The sequence below is a fragment of the Xyrauchen texanus genome, chromosome 21 (assembly GCF_025860055.1).
Source record: "Xyrauchen texanus isolate HMW12.3.18 chromosome 21, RBS_HiC_50CHRs, whole genome shotgun sequence".
In the NCBI taxonomy this organism is placed as follows: Eukaryota; Metazoa; Chordata; class Actinopteri; order Cypriniformes; family Catostomidae; genus Xyrauchen; species Xyrauchen texanus.
Window position 1 is genome coordinate 26,528,915 of NC_068296.1, and position 18,759 is coordinate 26,547,673.

General features: G+C 38.7%; 1 protein-coding gene across 1 annotated transcript in view; it reads left to right on the forward strand.

Moving 5' to 3' along the window:
- LOC127661696 (DNA-directed RNA polymerase III subunit RPC2) overlaps positions 1-18,759 on the forward strand; it is a 32,979-nt gene continuing 14,220 nt past the window's right edge. Inside the window, exons 1-15 of the mRNA XM_052152527.1 lie at positions 1-184; positions 346-378; positions 788-844; positions 1,035-1,099; positions 1,208-1,283; positions 1,421-1,521; positions 1,615-1,706; positions 1,851-1,968; positions 2,165-2,273; positions 6,703-6,825; positions 9,318-9,434; positions 9,579-9,713; positions 13,314-13,475; positions 16,982-17,182; positions 18,380-18,542. Coding sequence (XP_052008487.1) covers positions 119-184; positions 346-378; positions 788-844; positions 1,035-1,099; positions 1,208-1,283; positions 1,421-1,521; positions 1,615-1,706; positions 1,851-1,968; positions 2,165-2,273; positions 6,703-6,825; positions 9,318-9,434; positions 9,579-9,713; positions 13,314-13,475; positions 16,982-17,182; positions 18,380-18,542 — 1,618 coding nt within the window. The 5' untranslated portion in view covers positions 1-118. The remainder of the gene's footprint in view (positions 185-345; positions 379-787; positions 845-1,034; positions 1,100-1,207; positions 1,284-1,420; positions 1,522-1,614; positions 1,707-1,850; positions 1,969-2,164; positions 2,274-6,702; positions 6,826-9,317; positions 9,435-9,578; positions 9,714-13,313; positions 13,476-16,981; positions 17,183-18,379; positions 18,543-18,759) is intronic.

Sequence of the window (18,759 nt, forward strand, 5' to 3'; positions counted from 1 at the left end):
TAGCGTTAACTTCCGTTTATAGTGTTTTTCATGTGGACTGCGGCGTGTATAATAGTTTGCTAGATTGTATGAAATCGTTTACACCCGCGGTTCATTGCCATCACAACATATCTGAGAAATGCTGCAAGAGGAGTTTGGGGCGATGACTCCCCAGCAGCTCGCTGCTCCTGTTGACACTGTCGAGGTGAGTGAACGGTGGCATGACTGACTGCGGAGAGTGATGTCACTGTCATCATGCTCTATCAGAGAGCCCCACTTACCCGAGATGTAAATGCCATTATCATTATGCGTTAATGGATAATTGGGAGATGTTGCATGGTCATTTCTCTCTTGTCTGTATTGCAGGAAAAGTGGAAGCTGCTTCCAGCCTTTTTAAAGGTAAATATGCAAATGGTCATAATGATAATCATCACATCATCATGATAAATATGATCTGTCAACAGCTCTGGATAGTTGATATGTTATGTCAAGCAGTGTTCTGCAGTATGACTTAAAATAATAATTATACAGTACATGGCATGCAGTATTTATGTCCTCATATAATTTGATTGAGAGACTACATGGACAATATTTTTAATTGAAAATATGTTTTCACATCACAAAACTATTATGGGAACTGCAAAATAGATACACTTTCCCTCATTCATATAGAATTAAAAAAATGGCTATATCACAAAAACTTCTGTGCACTGTCCATTCAATCTTGTCCTCCACTAAAATTAATGTTGCTTTAGTGGATTTGCTGTTTATTGTATTCATAATACTGAATAAAATGTTATTTTTCTAGGTTAAAGGTTTAGTAAAGCAGCACATTGATTCCTTCAATTACTTCATCAATGTAGAGGTTTGTAGATTTTTTGTAACACTGTAACACATTATTTTAAACAGCTTTTTACACATTTTGTAAATGCAATACACTTCTTGTCTGTTGTGGTTTCAGTGACAGACAGTGAACTATTTTTGTACCCACAACATTAGAAGACATGGACTAAATGCTTTTGTAGATTCATCCTAATGTTTGCTAATCCTTGCAGATAAAAAAGATCATGAAGGCTAATGAAAAGATCACAAGTGATGCTGACCCGATGTGGTATCTGAAGTGAGGATGCTGTTCAAATAGACTTGTATTCAAATACATAAAAGCCTTAAAAATGTATTTAATTTTTGTTTAACATTTCGTCACATGGTATATGTCATCCATCCCTAGATACCTCAATATCTATGTTGGCATGCCTGATGTAGAAGAAAGCTTCAATGTAACCAGACCAGTGTCACCACATGAGGTAAACGCTCTGTGGCCTAATGGGTGCAATGATGCTATTTAACTTAATGCTAAATTGTAAGTCCTCTGAAAGAAGAAGAAAAAGGAAACTGGATCCAGACAGTGGACTTGGCTCATTGCCATGTTTTGTCCTTCTAGTGTCGTCTAAGAGACATGACATACTCTGCTCCTATCACTGTGGACATTGAATACACCAGAGGCAGCCAGAGAATCATCCGGAACGCCCTCCCCATTGGAAGGTACTTCTATTTGGGCTGAAACCCTTGCTTCCTTTACCCCAGGAATACAAAAATACATATACACCTATTTATTCTTTATTTGTAATTTTTTAGGATGCCAATAATGCTGCGAAGCTCCAATTGTGTCTTGACAGGAAAGACCCACATGGAGTTTTCTAAGCTAAATGAATGCCCTCTAGATCCAGGTAGATTATCACACAGCCTCTCAGACTGTATCAGTGACATTTAATTGTTTATCTAATGAGCCATTGTTTCAAGCAGATACTTTCAAATGAGCAGGAGCACGGCATATGTTTTCCTCAAATGTTAATATGTTTGTCTGTGTGCAGGTGGTTATTTCATTGTTAAAGGGCAAGAAAAGGTCATTCTTATTCAGGAGCAGTTGTCCAAGAACCGCATCATTGTTGAGCAAGATCGCAAGGGTGCTGTGGGAGCCTCAGTCACCAGGTGCTGGAATGGCTTGTCTAAAATAGTTATAGTAATAAACTAGAGCTTATCCAAGCCTGAAGTCCAAGTAGCTCAAAGTGCTTAATTACAAACAAATTAAATTAGTTGTATTAAAAAAAAAAAAACATTAATTTCACCTTTTAAAGCTCCAGCCATGTCCTCATCCATCTCCCTTTCTTTTGTCTCTGGTTTGTAGCTCTACTCATGAGAAGAAGAGCAGAACCAACATGATTGTAAAACAGGGCCGTTTTTACCTGAAGCACAATACGCTCTCTGAAGACGCACCCATTGTTATCATCTTTAAGGTGAGAATTTGCATTAAAGGAATAGTTCACTCAAAAATGAAGAGGCTCTCATTAACACATTCAGGCCATTCCAGATGTGTATGACTTTCTAATCACTGGAGTCTTATGGATTACTTTTATGTGGACTTTGTGCTTTTTGGAGCTTCAAAGATCTGGTCACCATTCACTTGCATTGCATGGACCTACAAAGCTGAACTATTCTTCTAAAAATCTTAATTTGTGTTCTGCAGAAGAAAGAAAGTCATACACATCTGGGATGGCTTGTGGGTGAGTAAATGATGAGAGAATTTTCATTTTTGGGTGAACTATTCCTTTAAGACAATGGTAAAATAACCTATTTGTGTTGGTTGAGAAACTTTTGCATTTTGGATTAGCTCATGGCACACATCTATATTTAGTGATGAGGCCTGTGATTAACCAGCAGATGGCACACAGTGACAGTGAGATAATGTGATGGTACTTTAGCTTTAAACCAGCATTACTAATTTGCTGGGATTTAATAGATTTGAAACTAGTTGATTGTACTTATTTAACATGGAGAATATTTAGGTAAGCAATAAGGAATGAATTATTGCTATGTTAAATCATTTACTAAAAAATAAATATTAGGGGATCAAAATTATTTTTAAACATTATTTTATTTATTCTTCATGACTTGTGAGGCTGTATTGACCAATCAGCATCTGGAACTGTATCCATTCTTTACAATGGCTGATGTCAGCGAACTTACTGTTTATATTCCTTAAAATATGAGCAATGATTCATGACTTTGATTTGCATGTAATTATTAATCATACAAATTTATCAATGATTATGCATTTGTTATCTGTAATGCACTATCATTTAGGGATGTGCGGAACGACTAATTTCACTGACATTTATATGAAACTTTTGGAGTCGTCTGTTCTAAAACGAAACCAACCTTCAGAAAACAGTAAAAAAAAAAAATTGTGTTTATGCGACCATTTCAAATACTTAATCTATTCCAAATCCAATGCTGTAATACCGCTGAAAGGGGGCATTTATCTGTGACGTGCTTGCCTGCGTTAACATCATTGTACATTAAATATAGAACATGCCACGCATTCACCTTTAGCGAATTCAGGTTTATTTATTGAAAACAATTGAATGAATAGTGCAGGACCAATAGCGCAACCCAAATAGCCCATTCTTAACAGAATTCACCAATTCAAAGTTACTTATCATATTAAAACAGTCAGAGTATTGTTGAAAATAATTAACAGGTAGGCTAAGCCAAATCTACAAGCGAGAAAATGTGCCAAAAAGTTGCTCGTATTTCACGTCGTGCATTAGCCATTGATCTAATATGACCGCTGTTTTGTAAAGAACGTTAAACAACAGTTACGGTGTAAAAAAATAATACGCTATAGGATAAAAAAAATAGGCCTGTGATGTAGCCTACAATAAAGCTTTTGTATTCTAAACATGATGTGCACACAGAATAAAAGATAGTTTAAGCAGTTGGCACCTAGTTGAAAATAGAAAACAGCAGATTAAAAAAAAAAAAAAAAGCATTCTTAGCCTAAACAGTCATTTTCTTGGCTACTTACTCAAATGCATAGATTTTTTGATGAGCCAAATTAACACCTCAACATGGTCTGGTGAAAGACGGGACTTGACTCACCTGAGGTGGCTTTCCTGCGCTTGAGAAAGCCTGATCAGCAGGGAATTAACTTATTAGCACGCACAGATTTAAAGACGACTCGAATGTGAAAACATCCGACTTTCAAGCCATTTGCTTCCCGCACCACCACCGAAGTGATTTAATAGCTTCTTAACTTTGCTGAGTATGCTTGTCTAGTAAGAGGACATTTTCCTGCGCACACCACGAGTGAGAGAGGGAAGAAGCACATGCAGTCTGAGGTGAAATGCTACTTTGTATCTGCTCAGATATCCTCTTTATTTTTTTTTCAATAATATTTGTATTAATTATATTTCAAATGTGTAACATTAATATGACCGTAGTTAAAGTGCAGCCTCTATGAAAATATAAAGCCAAACGTAAATGTATAAAAATGGTGAACAGTTTAATGGAGGAAAATATTAACCGACTAGTAATTCCAGTATCGACTTGCAGCATCAGAACCGTTTAGTCAACTAGTTGGCTAGTCTCACACATCCGTACTATCCTTTATCTTTCTTTTTTACAAAGTAGTCTGAAGTGTGTTTCAAAAGGATAGATTATTTTTTAAGAGTTTTCAGTCTGCAGCTGACAGAATTGTATATTGAATTAGTGCTCAGATAAGAGAGTCTGCTCATACTATGGCATTTGTTACCTCCAATTCCCTCATCCCGTGCCTCTAAACATATGGGTGTGATTGGTTAGGGACAGGGCAGAGAGTAAATCGGCTGTTGAGCTTGTTTGCTTTGCACTTGTGCGTCCAGAGCGCATTCCTCCAGGATTTCCTTGCAAAACTGGAGCAGTGCCAAACAGTGGAGGCCTTTAAGCAGTGTTATCCACCCAGTCCTGTTCCCACAGTCCTCTATTAGCATAAATAAATGTCATAGAGCCCTGTGACACCATATTTACCACTTCAACAGTCATACACACAGGAACATTTTTTGTGTTAAATACAAAGTTTGCCCTGAGTGAATGTCTCATTGTATTGCATTAAACACACAAAGTGTGTTTCTTATATCACTTATGTACAATATTATATCAATTGAAAGGATAGTTCACCCAAAAATGAAAATTCTGTCATTTACTCACCGTCATGTTGCTTTAAATCAGTATGACTTTCTTCTGTGTTAGGAAAAGAGAGAACTTTTGATGAATGTTCACATAGCTCTCTTCCATACAATGAAAGTGGATCCAAAAAGAACAAAAAAGTATTATAAGTAGTGCTTTTCAAGCATTGCATTTGAAGTATTCTGAAGCCATATGATAGCTAGGAACAGACTGAAATTTAAGTTATTTTTCATACACACAAATATATATATATATATATATATACACACACACATACACACACACACACACTCACCTAAAGGATTATTAGGAACACCTGTTCAATTTCTCATTAATGCAATTATCTAATCAACCAATCACATGGCAGTTGCTTCAATGCATTTAGGGGTGTGGTCCTGGTCAAGACAATATCCTGAACTCCAAACTGAATGTCAGAATGGGAAAGAAAGGTGATTTAAGCAATTTTGAGCGTGGCATGGTTGTTGGTGCCAGACGGGCCGGTCTGAGTATTTCACAATCTGCTCAGTTACTGGGATTTTCACACACAGCCATTTCTAGGGTTTACAAAGAATGGTGTGAAACAGGAAAAACATCCAGTATGCGGCAGTCCTGTGGGCGAAAATTTCTTGTTGATGCTAGAGGTCAGAGGAGAATGGGCCGACTGATTCAAGCTGATAGAAGAGCAACTTTGCCTGAAATAACCACTCGTTACAACCGAGGTATGCAGCAAAGCATTTGTGAAGCCACAACATGCACAACCTTGAGGCGGATGGGCTACAACAGCAGAAGACCCCACCGGGTACCACTCATCGCCACTACAAATAGGAAAAAGAGGCTACAATTTACAAGAGCTCACCAAAATTGGACAGTTGAAGACTGGAAAAATGTTGCCTGGTCTGATGAGTCTCGATTTCTGTTGAGACATTCAGATGGTAGAGTCAGAATTTGGTGAAACAGAATGAGAACATGGATCCATCATGCCTTGTTACCACTGTGCAGGCTGGTGGTGGTGGTGTAATGGTGTGGGGGATGTTTTCTTGGCACACTTTAGGCCCCTTAGTGCCAATTGGGCATCGTTTAAATGCCACAGCCTACCTGAGCATTGTTTCTGACCATGTCCATCCCTTTATGGCCACCATGTACCCATCCTCTGATGGCTACTTCCAGCAGGATAATGCACCATGTCACAAAGCTTGAATCATTTCAAACTGGTTTCTTGAACATGACAAATGAGTTCACTGTACTAAAATGGCCCCCACAGTCACCAGATCTCAACCCAATAGAGCATCTTTGGGATGTGGTGGAACGGGAGATTCGTGCCCTGGATGTGCATCCCACAAATTTCCATCAACTGCAAGATGCTATCCCATCAATATGGGCCAACATTTCTAAAGAATGCTTTCAGCACCTCGTTGAATCAATGCCACGTAGAATTAAGGCAGTTCTGAAGGCGAAAGGGGGTCAAACACAGTATTAGTATGGTGTTCCTAATAATCCTTTAGGTGAGTGTATATGTATATGTGTTGAGCCGTTGTCACCATTGTATGAATAGAGCAGCTTGCGTTCTGTGATAAATAGCTTTTTTTCCACTGAAGAAAGTCAAATGGGTTTATGAAAATATGAGGTGGAGCAATCGATGACAGAATGTTCATTTTTTTTTTTTGGTTAAATCATTCCTTTTATTTAACTTTTTCCTCTACTAAACACTTTGTACTCCAGGCAATGGGAGTGGAGAGTGATCAGGAGATCGTTCAAATGATTGGCACAGAGGAACATGTCATGGCTGCTTTTGCCCCCAGTTTGGAGGAGTGTCAGAAGGCACAAGTATTCACCCAAACTCAGGTACCTTTTAACAATATCTCTGCCATCATTTAAATGATTTATTTAATTGATTGTTCGCCACTGCCCATTAATTCATTATATCGCTGTGTTTTAAAATCTAGAGAGCTGCCTACTTGGGCAGCATTTAAATCATAAGCATACTCTGAAAAATAAAGGCTATTCCAAAAGTTGTTGCACCTGAGATACCTTCTTTTTGCCAAATTCTTGGGCAGCATCATATGTTCTGTGTTCTGGCTGGTAGCTAGGATAGGTGTTGCTAAGCTTTTCTAGCTGAATGCTAGAATGTTTTGGTTTGTTGCTAAGGTGTTCTGACTGGTTGCTAGGCATTGCTATGGTCAATTATCAAGTTGTTAGACTGTTGTTAGATTAAAAGTTCCATTTGAAAATCTCCGGTAATGGAAGTCTATGGGGTTTTTGGGGATTTTTTTGATTATCTGTTACGGGAAAACCACAAGTCTGATCAGTTAGAAAAGTCATAGCAACCCAATGCAGAACAGTCTGAAGTACTGTGTCAAATCTATTGGATGTAGCTTGAAAGCTTGAGGAGTATAATTGAATCATTTTGATCTTGTTTAGGGATTTAGAAAAAACTAAACCTTGTCTGTAGAAAAACAGTATTGTCAAGCCAACATACATATACTTAATTCATTCAGTACTGAAAAGTATCTGTTAATGTTTTACCAATAAAGTCTATTTAAAAAAAATCTAATTTAAAGCTGAAGTATGTAACTTTTTCACTGTTAAAATACTTCTATCCTAGTTTATTATGCAGAGATTACTATAAGTAAGCCATGCTTAGATCAATTTTCTTAAAATATAAATACTGTGTCTCTGTGGCACTATACATTTCCTTTGTTTGTTTTGAGTGACCAGCTTAGATCCGCCCCAACAACGTTACTCAACCAATGGCATGAGTAGGGGGCATCTGACGGTTTGAAAAACAGCAGACAAGCATCGTATTCGGAAAGCTGTTGTGAAAGCATTGTTTATTTTTGCAATTACGTTTGATGGGGCTAGTGTCGCAGAAATTACATACTTCAGCTTTAAATACTTTTTTTACCCAATATGTGAGTGTGCTATGTTTTATTATTCGAATATTGCTTTGTTAGCTTAGTAACATGCTAAACACCAAACTCTGTTGGAATCAGTTATGAGTCTAGTCTTCTGTGCACTACATGTGAGGAATGCTATTTGTATTAATTGCTGCCTCAATAAAGCATTCTAGGTCACTTATGAGATTCCATTTCAGTTAGGATGCTGCCTATGTAGGCAGTAGACCGCAAGGCAGCTCACTAGGTTTTGAATTGGAGCTTTTTTTGTGCATGAAAAAAACAATAACATTAACCTATAAATGTCTCTTGAAGCAATATCAAATTAGTTTACATTTTTGTAAAATATCTGTTTGAAACTCTTTGAAGCCCTTACTCTTTAAAACCTTACAAGCTTCCACAAACCAAGTGTTACACTTGAGTGAGTCTGTTTTTGCATCCTGAGATGCCGTTTGCTGAATCTTAGGTTTATTAGTCATCACAAGACCTAACAAAGGGTCAGCAAGGAACCATATCTGCATCCTAGCAACCCATGTCTGGGCAGACTTGAATGCCTGTTTACATGCCAGTGACATTGTGTGGGCCTCATCAAAGGTCCACTAATGAGCCTGTATGTGAGCACCAATTGACCAGAGCAGACCTCAATTAGATAAGATGTGTTATTAGAGATGGAAAATTGGTCAAGAGTTGTAGCTAGGTGAAAAACGACTTGCTATGACCACTAGGGGCAGCCATGTTTATTGTATTTACAAAAGCATTTTAAGTGGATGTGCTGCTTTGATTTTAATGTATTCACTGATTTCTGAGTTGGAGTTCAGCCAGCAGAGCACATATCTCAACAAAGCAAGATGTTTTTACATTGCATCAATGCAGCTAATAAAAGGTGGTAGTTGTCATTTGACTCAAACTCATTCTGTGACTCAAAGTGGGTGGTCTCAAGGAAAAGCCTAGTCTCTGTGACCTTTGACTTCTCTAGAAGAACAAGTAGCTGACTCAGGTGTGTGTGTGTGTGTGTGTGTGTGTGTGTGTGTGTGTGTGTGTGTGTGTGTGTGTGTGTGTGTGTGTGTGTGTGTGTGTGTGTGTGTGTGTGTGTGTGTGTGTGTGTGTGTGTGTGTGTGTGTGTGTGTGTGTGTGTGTGTGTGTGTGTGGAGAATGGAGGGATCCAGTTCTCTGATGTCCCTTTAGAGAGCCAGTGAACCCTGCGGTTGCTTGGTCACTTTAGATTAAACGGTCTGATTTGATACGTTTCATTTTATTAATGGAGGCCACAAAATAAACATTATTCTTTTCCTTTTTTATATCTTGTTGCCAGAGGAAATCTGTGGGGCTATTTATTAATGCATATAAATAATAAAGGAACTCCAATAAGATTTTTAAATGTATTTTAAAGGTTGCATCTTCTGCGTTTATGTATGCATGTGCTTTTTTTCTTTTCACTTACAGGCACTAAAATACATTGGAAATAAAGTGAGGCGCCAGCGCATGTGGGGCGGCCCTAAGAAAACCAAGATGGAGGAGGCCAGAGAACTGTTAGCCTCCACCATACTCACCCATGTACCTGTATGTCAATCTAAAATGAACTAAAACTTCTTAATGCTATGATATGGCTCAGAAAGGCAATTAAAATCAGAGTATAAACCGTTTGTTAGCAGTTTGTTGGACTTATCTCAATGGAGAGATATCTTGTGTTGTTTTGTCTCCCAGGTGAAGGAATTTAACTTTCGAGCTAAGTGTATCTACCTCGCGGTGATGGTACGTAGAGTGATTCTTGCTCAAGGAGGCAACAAGGTGGATGATCGAGATTACTATGGAAACAAACGTCTGGAGTTGGCTGGCCAGGTATATCTTGTTTTGATTGGAATTGAAATTAAACTTTTGTGTTTGACACTGTTTTTATGTAATCTGAATTATCATGTACAATGCCTATAGAAAGTCATCAAATTCCATATAATTTGTCACATTACACCCTGGAAATTTAAATAAATTATTTAAACTTTTCCAGCTGTATTTACACATTATAACCTTAAAACCTTGCCTAGATCGGGCTGTCCCTCCAAACTGAATGACTGTGCCGGAATAATATTGATCAGGGAACCAAAGGCAACTTTTAAGCATTTACCAGCCCTTATGACTGAGATTGGTCAGTCTGTGCATGTGACAACATTCTCCCAAGCTTTACACAAAGCTGGCCTGCATACAGGGTGGCAAGAAAGACGCCTCTTCTGAAAAAAATGCCACATTAAGTCTCGTTTGCACTTTGCAGAAAAATATAACTTTTTGGACTGAACTCCAAGCACTATATTTGGAAAACCAAACACAGCACACCACCACCTACTGTAAAGCATGGTGGTGCATAATGATGTTTTGGGGGTAGTTTCTCTTCAGCAGGGATCGGGAAATTGGTCAGTATTGAAGTGAAAATGGATGTCATGCCATGTACACCCAAATTCTTGAGGAAAATTTGTGGTCTTCTCCTTGACAACTGAAGATGGGCAGGTGGTACACCTTTCAGCATGATAATGACCATAAACACAACAGCAATAAAACAACACAATGGCTTAAGTATAGGAAGGTGTCCTGACCTAAACACAATAGAAAATCTAAGGATGGGCTTGAAGGGAGCAGTCCAGCTCTGCTCACCCGGCAATTTGACTGAACTCAAACATTTCTGCAAGGGAGAATGGCAAATATTCCCTAATCTAGGTGCAAGACATATCCAAACAGAATGATGGTTGTCATTAAAGCAAAAGGTAGCTCTACCAAGTATTAAATCCAGGGGTATAATAAGTCTAGTTGTTCATCTTTTATACATTTGTGGAATCATTTTTTTCCTCATTACTTGAATGTTGAAAGGCAAAATTTGAAAATAAAACTGGAACACATTTTTTTTTTAATGGATTTTGATTTCATATAGGCACTGTATGTATAGATATTAGCTTTTTTGCATAAATACAATACTGTGCAAAAGTTTGAGGCACATAAGATGTTTCACAAAAACATTTGACTTAAGATGTTTATGTATATCTTCAGCTTTAGTGTGTCAATAGGAAATATAATTGTTAGAATCCCAAACATTACTTTTGCAAATAGAAATTATTAGAATAGAATAGAACAGGTCCCCCCCACTGAACATTGTGTCAGTCTGAGATTACATAAAGAGACAGATGATTAGAATAGTAGAACAGGGAGCCCTGCAACAGATGTCATGGCACCCACAGATCCCCCCCCACTGAACATCGTGTCAGTCTGAGATTACATATAATAGACAGATGCAGTTGGGACAGCCTAAATAGATAGAAGAACTGTGGTGAAATCTCCAAGAAGCTTCAAACATCCTAACTGCCAACAACTTTGTTGACATTAAGTGATAAATGAAATCTATTTATGTCATTATTTTTGAAGACATCCTCACTATGCAACAATTTTCACAAGTGCCTAAACTTTTGCACAGTACTGTAAACGTTCAGCAACATTATGGTATTGTGCCTGAGTGTAAATATTTCTGAGTCCATTACTGTCGAGTTTTTTATAAAGTCATTGATAGTTTAGCACAGACTGTATGCACCAGACTTATTGAGAGGTGCTGCTCATGCCGCAGATGCAGGTTTAATTCTGGCCTGCATCATGTCCTGATCCCATTCCTTCTCTCTCCTCATAAAGTTCTGTTTCATCTGTACTATCTATCAATAAAAGTGATGGAACCACTTTACATTAGGTGTCTTTAACTACTATCTACTTAAGCATTTGATACAATGTACTTATTATGTACATACTTAGTGTTGCATTTTATTTACATTTAAAGTACCCATCTGTACCTTAACCTCACTAGCAGCATATGTTTCACTTGTAAGAATTTTGCAGAACAACATGTAGTTTCCAAAGTTGTAATGTGACAAAAAGTACCCCCTCCCCCATCAGTGGCATGTCCTGCACAGTTAGTCAAACCTTATCTGTTTTATCACAACTGTTGTCTCTAACTGCTTTTCTGTCACAACAAGATTTCACACAGCAAATATAAATGAAAATTAAAATCATTAAATATTCAGTTTAGAGGAAAGTGTGTACTGTCACTCTCCAATTGATCCATCAGGCTCCTTGAATCATCTCTGCTTTTCCATTCACAGCCCCTCTAATTCTGTTATTAATGACTGACAGCTCCTTCAAGCTCAGAGCGTTAATTATGATGATAATGTTTGTTTATCTGTGTTTGTCCTGTGTGCCACCGCCAGTCTCTTTTGAGATTGTTGGCACTGTATGCTGAATTTTATTTGACCTCCTGCGTATGGTCACTGTCTCACATGTTTTTTTAGACCTCCCTCACAGGCTCTTGTCTAACATAACTGATCTTTCTTTCTCCATCTGTGTTCTCATTAGACACACTGTCTGGCTTTTATGAAATTGATCATAAGCCAACACCAGCAGATAGAGGCTTTCCGAGCAACCAATCCCTCACCTTCTCTTTTGTTTCTACCCTGCTTGTCATTATAATACCTTCATTATTTTCCCAGTTCTTTGTTTCATCCACTGCCTTTGCCTTCCCCTTCATTCCCAGCCGACCCGCTTTTGTTGGCGGCAAGATATGCAGAAACAACGCCCGAATTCAGCCCAGCCAAACTCAGGGATTTCTCCTCTTTATTATAATTTAGCCCGGCTATGACAAAAGAATAGCCATCTTGACTGGAGCGATTGAGCTAATCCACCAGCCCGACTGTGATAATGTAATTACCGCTGTATTAAGTCCTTTAATTTCCCCCCACCAACCCTGAGGTGGGTTGTGTTTATGCGTTTATGTGCGTGCAGAGTGATTTAGAGTTAGTGAGTGACAGAAACCCTTTCAGAAGGGCTTTACACTCACATTCACACTTCCTGACACCTCCAATCTCCTTTCTCCTCAATTATGATTCCCTGACATTCAACTAATTGGTCTGGCAGTGCTGTAGAAGCTTAATTTCTTTATTAATTTTGTTGAGGATGTTTGTTTTCATGTATGCAAATGTGGAGGAGAAGGGGAGGGGCTTCTATTGAAGGAACTTTGAGAATAAGAGTCCAGGTCTAATTTATCAGAGAGCGGAAACACCTGTTTATTAAATCTGGGGTAAGAAGGCAGAGAGAGAAAGAGAGAGAGAGAGAGAGAGAGAGATTTTTGGAGCCAGATAAAGTTAATAAACGTATCTGGAAATGGCGGCTCTAGGGATTCGAAAAAATGGAGATGAAGTCATACGTTAACTGTTATTTTTTTTGTGTGTGTGTTGATGTGCTAATAACAAATGAATGGAATGCAAATCTATGATGAAGTGTTGTGCTTCCAAGATTATGGGTTATGGTTTTCTTTTGTTGTCAGACACAGCAAGTTTTGCAGCCACGTGCTTGTCTGATGTTACGAGGAAGCATATAACAGTATGAAATGGTAACAGCGGATGTTTGTGATTGTCTCTCTAGCTCCTGTCTCTGCTGTTCGAGGATTTGTTCAAGAAGTTTAACTCTGAGCTAAAGAAGATTGCAGACCAGATCATCCCCAAGCAGAGAGCAGCTCAGTTTGATATCGTGAAGCACATGAGACAGGACCAGATCACTAACGGCATGGTTAACGCCATCTCCACTGTGAGTCGCATTACCTGTATTGTAGACCAAAGCTAAACCAGTACACTGAAATCTCACAATACAGATCAGAATATGCCTGCCCCATATTACAAAATAAAATAGCTTTTACTCAAGTTCCAACAAAAAGCATCTTAATATATCTTTGCGTCATTGTATAGTATGTTTAATTTCTTACAGTACATTACTAAGGTATACAAAAAGGGATAGCTCACTCAAAATGGAAAATTCTGCCATCCCAGATGTGTATGATTTTCTTCTGCTGAACACAAACAAAGATTTTTAGAAGAATATCTCTGCTGTGTAGTTCAGTGTAAGTGAATGGTGGACAGAATTTAAAGGTCCAAAAAGCATATAAAGGCAGCATTAAAGTAATCCTTATGACTCCAGAGGTTAAATCCATATTTCAGAAGCTGTATAAAACAGATTAATATTTAGGTCCTTTTTACCGTAATTTCCGGACTATTGAGCGCACCTGAATATAAGCCGCACCCACTGATTTTTACAAAAAATATGATTTTGAACATAAATAAGCCACACCGGTCTATAAGCCGCAGGTGCCTACCGGTACATTGAAACAAATGAACTTTACACAGGCTTTAACGAAACACGGTGTGGCAGCGGGGGCGTGGTCAAGCGCCCGGGCGCTTACACCTGAGCTAAATTATGTCTTAACACCGGTGTCTAATTTCAGTAAGCATGGGGAGAGCGGCATAAAAGGGCCGCAGAGCTGAGAGAGTGACACGCGTCAGACTAGTGTTGGCGCATAGAAGAATTGAGAAACTTTATAAAATTGATTGTAAACATTGCTGTGGCCATTAAAAGCCTTACCTGGAACGTCAAGTGCCCTGCTGAAAACTGTCACACTGGTGCCTGTGTGACAGTTTTCCCAAGAAGGACACGTGAAGCAGGGCACTTGAAATTAGACACTGGTGTTAGACATAATTTAGCGCAGGTGTAAGTGCCCTTACAGCTTTTCTCTCCCGGACGGGCGCTTGACCACGCCCCTGCTGCCACACACGGCTTGTAATAAAACATTTGCAGTAAACAGTAGCCTACCAAGAAAGTCATTGGTCACTATCGTCCTCGTCCTGTGCACTGAAACCACTGAAGTCATCTCCTTCGGTGTCGGAGCTGAATAGCCTGAGATTTAGTTGTCTTTTTGCACTGAGTCAATTCCTCACGCTGCTGTTTCCAACGTCTTATCATCGACTCATTAAGACCAAGCTCCCGTGCAGCAGCTCTATTTCCTTCTCCAACAGCCAGATCAATCGCCTTCAACTTGAAAGCAGCATCATATGCGTTTCTCCATGTCTTTGCCATGGTGAGGGTGACAAAATTACTACCGTAATCAGAATGATGGGAAGTTTGAGCGCTTCGATTTAATCTAAACAGTAGGCTAATCAAAAAAGTTGTTTGACCTTAACCCGTTCGGCAATTTCATTGGTCTAATGAAAGCTTCACGCGCCAAAAAACTGAGCACGTCACAGAATGTTTTTTTTTTTTTTTTTTAATAAAATTTGAAAGCGGGAAAAATCCATATATTAGCCGCGTCATTGTATAAGCCGCGAGGTTCAAAGCGTGGGAAAAAAGTTGCGGCTTATAGTCCGGAAATTACGGTACTATATATCTCCAGATTTTCACATTCTTTGTGCATATCACCATCTACTGGGCAAGGAGGAGAATTTATAGTAAAAAAAACGACTTCAATATTGATCTTTCTCACCTACACGTATCACTTGTAAAGATATGGTTTTAACCACTGGAGTCAAATGGATTACTTTATGCTGTTTTATGGGATTTTTGTGTGGCTGTGGCTCAGGTGGTAGAGCGGGTTGTCCACTAATCATAGCGTTGGTGTTTCCTGGCCCACACGACTCCACATGCCGAAGTGTCCTTGGGCAAGACACTGAACCCCATTGCTCCCAATGGCTCCCAGGCTAGCGCCTTGAATGGCAGCTCTGCCGTCATTGGTGTGTGAATGTGTGTGTGAATGGGTGAATGAGACGCAGTGTAAAGCGCTTTGAAAACTGCTAAGGTTAAAAAAAGCGCTATAGAAGTGCAGACCATTTACAAATTTTGGAGCTTCAAAGTTCTGTCTACCATACACTTGTAATGTATGGACATACAAATCTGAGATATTTTGAGAAAACATTGTTTGTGTTCAGCAGGAGAAAGTCATACACATCTTGGACATCATTTTTATTTTTGGGTGAATTTTCCCTTTAAGAGTTCCCTGGGAATCAGACCTGTGATGGCTGCATTGCTGGATTCATGCTCTACTGGTTGAGCTACAGACACTACACTGCCTGGTCAAAAAAAAGTTGCCATTTTGATTTAATAAGCAGGTACTTTAGAGCCTATGATTGGATCATAATTGCAGCGATTAATACGTTTCTGCTGGCAACAATTCTTTTAAACCTAACTGATGCAGTGTGCAGCTTCTTATTTCTTAAACAACAATGTCGGAAGACGTATCCCGTGATCGTGGAAAAGATGTTACTGTGTTTCAATTTATTGGCATGCAACAAGCAAAGAAAATAACCAAGGAGATTGCTGGAATCACCGGAATTGGGTTAAGAATTGTCCAACGCATTATTAAAACCTGGAAGGATAGTGGTGACCATCAGCTTCGCTGAAGAAACATGGTCAGAAAAAACCTTGAATGATCGGAGATCACTAAAACGGTCATGTTGTCTGATGAGTCCAGATTTACCTTATTCCAAAGTGATGGGCACGTCAAGGTAAGAAGGGAAGCTCATAAAGTGATGCACCTGTCATGCATAGTGCCCACTGTACTGTACAAGCCTCTGGAGATAGTGTTATGATCTGAGGTTGCTTCAATTGGTCAGGTCTAGGCTCAGCAACATTATGCATCAATAAAATGAAGTCGGCTAACTACCTGAATGTACTGAATGACCAGGTTATCCCATCAATTGATTTTTTTTTCTTCCCTGACGGTACGGGCATATTCCAGTATGACAATGCCAAGATTCATTGGGCTCAAATTGTGAAAGAGTGGTTCAGGGAGCATGAGGAGTCATTTTCACACATGAAGTAGCCACCACAGAGTCCTGACCTTAACCCAATTGAAAGTCTTTGGGATGTGCTGGAGAACACTTTATGGAGGGGTTCAACTCTTCCGTCATCAATACAAGATCTCAGCCAAAAATGTATGCAACTCTGGAAGGAAATAAATGTTGTGACATTGCATAAGGTTGTCAAAACAATGCCACGATGAATGCACGTTTTTGCAGGCAGTGTATAATGTGACAATGCATCTCAAATTTCTTTATGCAGCCAAGAGAGTTTTGCCTCATAATGTAAAATTATTGATAGCCGCCTGTGAATGTCTTGCATGTTAGTTTGAATTCCACATTGTTTCCAATGATTTCTTATTGATAATGAACTCTGAATTTATTGCATTAATTCAGTAATTTAAAAAAAACCCCACTGTGTTGAGTTGTTAAATAACTTCATTTCTCATGTGGCTGTTATGTGTTTTCCAGGGGAACTGGTCACTGAAGAGATTTAAGATGGACAGGCAGGGTGTGACTCAGGTCCTCTCCCGTCTCTCCTTCATATCAGCCCTGGGCATGATGACAAGGATCTCTTCTCAGTTTGAAAAAACCAGGAAAGTCAGCGGTCCACGCTCCCTCCAACCTTCCCAGTGGGGCATGCTGTGCCCCTCAGATACACCTGAAGGAGAGGTCGGTGTTCCTCACAATGACAAAATGCCATCCAGAAAATGTCTGTAGAGCAAGCCCCTGTATTTACAATGTGATTTCATGACGTCAAGTCAGCTTGGTCATTGATGTCAAACAGATTAAACAGGTTTCTGCTTATGTTCTTATGGACCATTTTTATTCTGGTTTTGGAACACGGAAGTACACTATAGCAGGGTAAACAGATCTGCTGGAATATTGAGTAGAATGGGAGATGATGGCAAATATAATGACAGCATTTCATATCAACAGCAAAAAAAAAGAAACAAAAGGAAGATCTGCACTCTGGAAATAACTTACAAAAATATTGGTTCTTTATTATTTATAAATAACAGCAGGGGAATAAAAACTAAAGTTTCAGCCCAAGGCTGCCTTCAGTGTGTAGACACATTTCTCAATTCACATATATATGGATAACAAGTTGATTTAAACTGATGTGTGTAATTAAGATAATCACTCAAACAATTAGCCATTGACAATCCATTACCCAGAGACAATCAAAGTAATACTAAATTTTTTAGTAAAGTAATAAAAATGACACATCGAGCATACAATGCTGTACATAAATCAGCAGTCACAAAAAAAGGTTTAAGTGCAAAGGTTAGATCAAAATCTTCAAAGGAGAAATAACTCACCGATGCTAAAGCCAAAACCCCTTAACGTTCGGCACAGGGGAAAGATCCGAATTCTGATCCCTAATAACAATGAAGATCCTTTAGCCCAGAGATCAGATTCATTGGATTCATTCAAAGAAAGACTTATCAAACTTGATCGTAAATAAATCTGCTTTGAACTACATGCCAAGACTGAGTGAATTTTTTAAACATCTCTTTCAAAGAGAGATCAGAAGCTAAAATGTACCAGTATTTATTGATAATGGTTTTTATGTTTCACTTTCGTCATTGTAAGTGAGGACATAATTAACAGAGAAAGGTCATAAACATTTGTGATGGTATGAGGGTGAGTAAATGTTGAGAGAATTTTAATCTTTGTGTGAGCTATCTTATATTTAAGTCGTAGCCAATATGTCATCAAACTCTGTGAAAGGAGGTTAAAGACAATCTATGCTAATCAGATCTGCCCTGTTTTTGAGTTTTTGTAGAAAATGTTACATTTTATGGTGTTTATCTAATTGATTGAACTTTAGAAGTAGATTCTCACATGTGTATAACTGTCATCTAGGCTTGTGGTCTGGTGAAGAATCTGGCTCTGATGACCCACATCACCACTGACATGGAGGACGGCCCAATCATAAAACTGGCCTTCAATCTGGGAGTGGAGGACATCAACCTTCTGTGTGGAGAGGAGTTGTCCTACCCCAGTGTCTTCCTCGTATTCCTGAACGGTAGAGCAGCATGCTGTTTTTTTTTTTTTCTCTTTTATTATTCAAGTTCACAAACAGGCTGTAGGCATATGAATTAAATTGAAATGAACTTTTTGCCATTGCACAACTACAAAAGTGTGTGCCATTGATTACCTTTTAATGGTGTGTCAAGAAAAACTCACCCCGCTAATTAATTAATGTATGTTTTTCAGAGCGCTGATAAGTTACAAATTACACC